The sequence below is a fragment of the Anneissia japonica genome, unplaced genomic scaffold (genome assembly GCF_011630105.1).
Source record: "Anneissia japonica isolate Jap-2015-1 unplaced genomic scaffold, ASM1163010v1 scaffold1826_len1998817_cov189, whole genome shotgun sequence".
Taxonomy (NCBI): domain Eukaryota; kingdom Metazoa; phylum Echinodermata; class Crinoidea; order Comatulida; family Comatulidae; genus Anneissia; species Anneissia japonica.
The window spans coordinates 1,095,857-1,102,955 of record NW_022742159.1 but is presented as its reverse complement, the minus strand read 5'-3'; the positions used below and the strand labels follow the sequence as shown (position 1 = coordinate 1,102,955).

At 34.4% G+C, this 7,099-nt stretch overlaps 1 protein-coding gene across 3 annotated transcripts in view; it reads right to left on the bottom strand.

Moving 5' to 3' along the window:
* Positions 1-34: 34 nt before the first annotated feature.
* LOC117118985 (GLIPR1-like protein 1) overlaps positions 35-7,099 on the bottom strand; it is a 13,184-nt gene continuing 6,119 nt past the window's right edge. For 2 of the 3 annotated variants that reach the window (XM_033263748.1, XM_033263749.1), the window contains exons 4-9: positions 5,373-5,470; positions 4,342-4,433; positions 3,583-3,606; positions 3,025-3,120; positions 1,917-2,027; positions 35-922 (exon numbers count right to left, since the gene is read on the bottom strand). In XM_033263748.1, the coding sequence (XP_033119639.1) occupies positions 894-922; positions 1,917-2,027; positions 3,025-3,120; positions 3,583-3,606; positions 4,342-4,433; positions 5,373-5,470 (450 nt within the window). In that variant the 3' untranslated portion in view covers positions 35-893. Of the gene's footprint in view, positions 923-1,916; positions 2,028-3,024; positions 3,121-3,582; positions 3,607-4,341; positions 4,434-5,372; positions 5,471-5,885; positions 6,114-6,614; positions 6,717-7,099 lie in introns of all 3 variants that reach the window. The other variant, XM_033263747.1, reaches the window with a different exon arrangement.

Below are 7,099 nucleotides of genomic sequence, written 5' to 3'. Positions count from 1 at the left end.
TATATATATATATATATTATTGATATTCATTTTTTGTAGGGGGAAATCAACACAAAATATATAAAACAACAAAAATATGTATACATTTCTTAGGCTTAATTATTTATAAAACATCTTCTTTGAAAAGTATGAAATAATAATAATCAGCAACCGCGGTAGCACTAATTAAGGCAGACATAAGGTTAAAGTTTAATCAGTATGAAATACTTTTGAAATATTTTTCTAAACGCACAGTTTTATTAGCAATCACAATAACTTGGGAAGGACCTACAAATGTTACTCGTTTATAAAATGTATAAAGACATACGTAACATTAACAAGAGTTGATATCGCTTTTTGTTATTATTTGGTATTAGAATGAAAGCTCATCTGTGTTGGTAATAATAATTACAATTTTTTGAACTTCACAACACAAATCGTAACTAATAATTTGGTATGATGCTGAAAAACATAAGAATATAAATAAAATAAAGCAAATAGTAATATACTATATAACAATATAATTATATTAACTATAATAAAATATATAACAATCTTTCTTTGAAAGATGTAACAATAGCTTTAAAAGATAACTCGAAACATCAGCCATTAAATAGGCGAGGCCTACTATTAGGCTCCAGTATTGGAGCCTAGTAACGAAACTGTTCAAGTTCAACAGTTAAATATCATTTGTTATCTTGGGAGGGCAGCAAATAGTTTTCTTTAGAGAACAGCATACGGAACGCCGAGTCCGCCATAAATGCAAAATACAGTCCAGTCAAAAACGAAATCAAAGCAATAAATGTATCATGTTTCCATCGTAACATACTTACAAAGGATAAGGCCTCTAAACCATAATAATTACAATAATAATAATCAATTATTTATTACCATTTTGTGATGATAGTTTATACTTAAAAACCCTTTTTCTTCTTGTAGTACGCTGTAAGAAAGAGTGGGAAAGCAATAAATAGCTAGATTGAGAGACCTCTTACATATATAGTAGAAAATGCAGTTTATGCCATAAAAAGGAATATGTGTTTATTTAAGTAAATCTGTAAAATGTACAAGTATGCAAAGAGGTCCGACTGGCCTAATTTTTTATGCATACAATAAAACGTTGAGAAAGTACTACCACGCGATAGAGGGCGCCCTATTACAATTCAAATAGAGTTCGAAATGTTCGTGGTATCAGAAATAGGATACGTTCCAACGAAACTCCGAGAGTCGTACCTCTTGTAGTTCTATATATACTATTTAGTATAAGGTGCATAATACAAAGTTCGTATACCATGTACACGACGGCGTATCGTATCTCTATACGTCAAAAAACTAAATAAATAAAATACAGAGTATGTAGGCCTATGGCGCATGGGAATATAATTATATAGTCTATAGTGTCCCCAATGAACGAATTTTCAACTTTTAAAATCATTAAATTCTTTCTTTTGTAGACCTAATGAGGTTTGGTTTGGAGATTTAGGATCTGCCCGCATTTTCAAATGTGAGTGCGACAAATAAAATACTTATATAATGAGTGTGATAACATTATCATGTCCATATCACAAAAAATGCCCACATTCAATCTTAGTAGAATCGTCAGGCTGTTTTCCACAGCCAAAAACAACTCCACTTCAACGCTTCATAAAGAGACTTGGTTATATAGCATCCAGGGCCACAGAGATCAGTTCTGCACTCTCTAAGCCTCATAAAGGGGCTTGGTTATAAAGCATCAAGGGTCTCATGTGATCAGCTGTGCACTCTCTAAGCCTCATAAGGAGACTTGGTTACGGAGCATCCGGGGTCCCAAATGATAAATTCTGCATTCCCCAGCCCTCATAAAGAGACTTGGTTCTACAGAATCGGGTTGATTTAGTCATAGTGGAATAGTGGGAGAATAGTGGGAACATAATGGGGCGTCTATCGATAATTCTTACCGCAATCTGGATGACACTTGAGGGGGCAAAGTTTGGTGAAATAATCACTGGTGCAAACATTTTCGTCGGGCCACGATTCGTAGATACAGTCGTCTGTGTTTTTACACTTCTCTACAATAACATAAAAAAATTGTACCAATATTATGCTCAATTAATATGTAGGCCTATATAATGATACTGATAATGACTAGGATGATAATAATGATACTGATGATGAAGATGATTACAATGATAATGGTGATAATAACAATAACAATTATGAAGACGATGATAAGAATAATGATAATAATAAAACATAATATTAATAGCGATGAAATAATAATAATGAAGATGATAATGATTACGGTAATAGTGATTCGTTATGATATTGTATATTTTCTGTTCATTTTCATGTTTAATGTTGTTTTTGCTGCCTTTGAAGTGGGGCGGGGGGTGGCGACAGTGACGGAGAGTTTCTATGTTGTCCCTTAACTATTTTCTATATATACTGTAACTTTGATTTGTTTAGTTTTAATGCATGCTTAAAAATGGTCGAATAAATGTTGAATAAATGAAATTAAATGAAAATTAATTGATAATAACGATAATTATGATAAGGAAGATTTCACAACCTTACAAAAAACGATAACGAATACACCATTATCATTATCGTTATTCGTGCCTAAAACACTATTGACAATGGGCTATACGACCTGAATAAAAATCCTTGATTCATGCAAAAGATATGCTACTGCAGGGGAAGGGTTGTCTAATAATTTGATGACGTAACCGTATTCGTTATCATTTTAGTAAGCTTGTGAAAAAACACCCTAATAACGATATTAACGGTAATCATTGTAATAATAGGGAGTTTTCGCTGCACGACGTTAACCTTAACGTTAACGGATGACGTCATAATTTATTCATATTGCGTTGCGGAGTACGTTAATTTCAGGATTTTACGTGTTCGACGGACGTTAGTTAGGGTTTGCCCAAGCGTATTTCGATTTGTTTACAAAAGGGGCGGAGTTATCGCGTTGCAAGTTGGGTACTAACGTTAAAGTTAAGGTTAACGTCGTGCGACAAAAACTACCTAATGATAATATTGATGATATTTTTTAATACGCACCACTGCAAAATGAGCCGTAATAACCCTTATTTTTGTAGCAGTCACAGGTACATGTCTCCTTATTTAATACACCTTTCTTGCACTTTCTCTTGCACTCTGGAAAATACAAATAAAATCAATTAACATTAATATCATTATAATTCCCGTTGTCTTCATTATTGTTATATTATTGTTATTATCGTTATTGTTATCAATATAATCATCATTTAAATATATAAATAAATATTTCGGTATAAAAATACATACATCCTTAGCAGGCAGTTAAAAACTAAAGTGACACGGTTACAAATAGAATATATAAAACTCCACAAATTATCATTAAAAGTTTATAGCAATTGTTAATAAGATCACATTATCATTATCAATATCCTCTTCTTATCACACACATTATCATTATTTCTATCATCATTCTTAACATTATCATCATCACTATTAATTATCATTATCATTATTTTTATCAATATCAATCATTGTATTATCATTAATATTATTATCAATATCATTATTAATTAGTCCAAAATAGTACCTTACAAGCAAATTAACAGAGTGTATACTTACTACAATTCCCATCTTCGCACGCAGCTGTATTTAGAAAAAACGGAAGATGTTTCATTAGCCTGTTATTGATACAGTATAATGTTAAATTCGTCATAAAAAAAATTGTTTGATTCAGCGTTCAATCCTTGTGAGTTAAGAGTATTTTTGGTGTGAAAAAACACTAAGGATAGCTCAGTAAGTCCGAAGAACTGTTTCCAGTGAGATCCTTCTGGTGGTGATTAGGGCAGCAGGCATACATCGGGAGACAATCACTTAATCTTTTCCGAAGAGTGTACTGCGTTCTTTAATATGCGCATGGGCGCATATTGTTGCACACCGGACCAACAGATGAAAAGTCTCACCCGGAAAACCAGTGCGCTATCATAACTTATTTTCTAGCCTTCCAGCTGAAACACAAGGAATCGAACAAGGGACCAAAGTACGGAAATGAACTCCACATCCGCGGTTGAGCACACACGGAGTGGCTACCAACAGTTTAGTGGACTGGGCTAGATAAAAAAAAAATGAAAATTTCCGTTTCATAGTGTTAAATGAAGCCGGGTACTCACTGCGTCGTACGACGAATCCAACTCCGCTCGCTGTGAACGCTAGACGACGCTCCGTCTACCGTACTGATTTTTGGTGGCAGTCTGAACGGATCGTTATTAAAAACGATCCGTGCGCGCGCGTCGTGATGCTGCGTTGTCCATAGAATCGAGTCGGCCGCACGACCATCAGGCGCAGTGAGTGCTCGACTTAATTCTTAAACCTTCGTCTTACCGCAAAATTTGTCAACACAGAACTTGGTGTTGTCAGGACATTTTGAGCATGTTTTTCCCTTCTGGTAAGGCCTTTTGCCGTTGAAGTTACCACTTTACATAAAAGAAAACGTATTCAACGTTAAAGATCGAAGGTAGAGTATTTAGTTAAATCTTCAGTAGCATACGCCTATATCTCTTTCCACACTATCAAATTGTATCTGACAAATGTGTGTGATGTGGCTATATGGACTTGATGATGTCATTTTACAACCAAATATAGGCATATCACAGTTATTTGTCACATTTTATTATATGACCAGAGCTTTAAAAAATTGATACTTCTTTCATACCAATACAACTTAATAAAAAAAAAAAACAAACCAATACAACTTAATAAAAAAAAAACAAACAAACAAAAAAACACCTTTTGACTTTAAGCCAACCAACTTCGTCGCAATATATTTTTACTATTGAAATTGAAGTCTTATACATAATATATATTTTATGAAAATGCAGAATATTAATACACATGTAAGTGTAATTTATATCCGTTTAAAAATAAATTTAATTTCACAATTGTTGGGATTCGTAAAAGTGAAAACTGGCTCCCAGCGGGAGCGTGTGTCTACGGCTTGTTAACATAGTTTTTATTTCTTTGTTTTTTGTTTTTTTAGGGTTTTTTTGTGTTTGTTTTTTGTTTTGTTTTGTTTTTGTTTTTGTTTTGTTTTTGTTTTTTTGTGGCTACTTTTAACTCATAACCCATCCACGCATCCTGTGTTGGCAATTCATTTGAATAACTGTACAAGTAACAGATTGTTGACGTTTTAGTTCTTTCTAGGTCTTATTTAGGCATATGGCATCATTTCGTAGGCTTATTTTCAAAGACTGTTCATGTTTATCTTTAGGTAGCTTATGACGCAATATCCCATCATGCATCTCCACCGGATTCACTCTTACAAGTAGATAACGGTAGACAAGTGTCTACCATAGAGAAAGAAAACAATGTCTACTGATCCACAAAGGGGCAGACACAAAAACAAGTGTACTTACGCTGGTGAGTAATTGCATACAAGAATATACCCGAATATCCCCGGACATTTATTGTAGTTGGTAGCGCAGCCAATCTTCAAGCTTCTTGTGTCGACCATCTTTAAAATTAATGTTTTAAAATATCATTAAGTTGTCCTATATATATCATATATATATGTATATATATATATATAGGCCTACTGTAAATGTATTATGGGGAAGGCTAAGACAACAAATTACAAGGGAGACGTGTTTCCAATTTTAGGATTCAGATGTATTTTTACTTCAATGAATTTTGTTGTGCACCCCAGCTCAATGTTGAATATTGAATATTCAACACGATTTCTATAAGCAATATTAACACTTTGCCCTATGGTAACTTGAGCAGTTAACATCTGACCAATGAGAACATGACCAGCAATACGCGCTTGTCACAAAAACAAAAATGTTGCAGGCTGTTGCTTTGCTTGTGGGCATTAGCAACAATTTCCAAGGGGCGGGGCTTAACGGAAAGGTCCATCTATTTAGACTTACCTGGGTATAATGGCCGCAGACTCCATCGCATTGTTCTTTGTTATACTTGTAATGTTCGCTTTCGTCGTACCATGACTTAAGAGCGCCATGCAAAGTGGTGTATATGTGACCGGTGTATGGTTCCGAACTGAATGCCAGGTTTTCTCCATATCCGCTTCCGTAATTATGGCCACTCGGACACCGCGATGCCCAATCCGCGGCGACCGCCGCAACCTCCTGGTCCCATTCCTATAATAAAGGATGTAGTAAAGATATCTATAAAAAATATCATTATTGATAAGGTTATTTCAACGGGAATTTTTACTGGATTAGTTTATTGCAATAAAAATAATGTGAATTCGACGTAATAATATCATACGGTATGTGATATAACTTTCTGCAGTCGTTAAACAGACAAGTGCGATAGAAACTATACTATATATAAAGAATTAGAACATGGTATGTCTAAGATATATATTAGCCTATTATATAGTGGACCTCCTAGTAGAGTGCATTAGCTTTAGACCAGATTCCTGAGAGAGAAAAAATGATACGTTGTACAACTGATTTTTGTAAGACACAGAATAACCTTTGACGAAAAAAATCGTGAACGGTATATGCAGATTTTTCGAATATTTAAAAACTGAGGGAAGTGTGCAAAAGGATAGTTGCGACCTCTTTCCCACAGTTTTTTTTTTTTTTTTTTAGATTCTTCCATGTAGTACGTACTGCTCTAGTTTTACAACTTACCAGTTTGCGCATGTCTGCTGCGTTGGGCGTTACGTTCCTTCGATACTCATTGTGAATATCAACAATGTATTTCATTTCTTCCTCACGAAGACTGTTCGCATTCTATATAAAGAAAACATCATGATAATCATAAAATGTTTTACATCCTTAAAATATAGAGTTCTCTACGTCAAATAGGAAGCTTTCGATCTGAGCGAGGACAGTACCGAACGCTAGGACGACTAGAATTCACACAACCGTCACCGTCCTACGTTCTGCATAACGTTAATTCGGGGGCCAAAATGCGTCCTATATTCCAGAGAAGACTACGAGAAACGAGAATTTCTCGCATGCGCAGATGACTTCTAGTGACGTCATTACGTTCTAGGCTCCCTAATATCGTTTCTAAAACTAATAATTTCTTCATTCACTTTCATAAATATAAAAACATTCATATACAAGTCAATTTAGATTAATTCCAAATAGGCAAAAGCATAAAGGGAAAC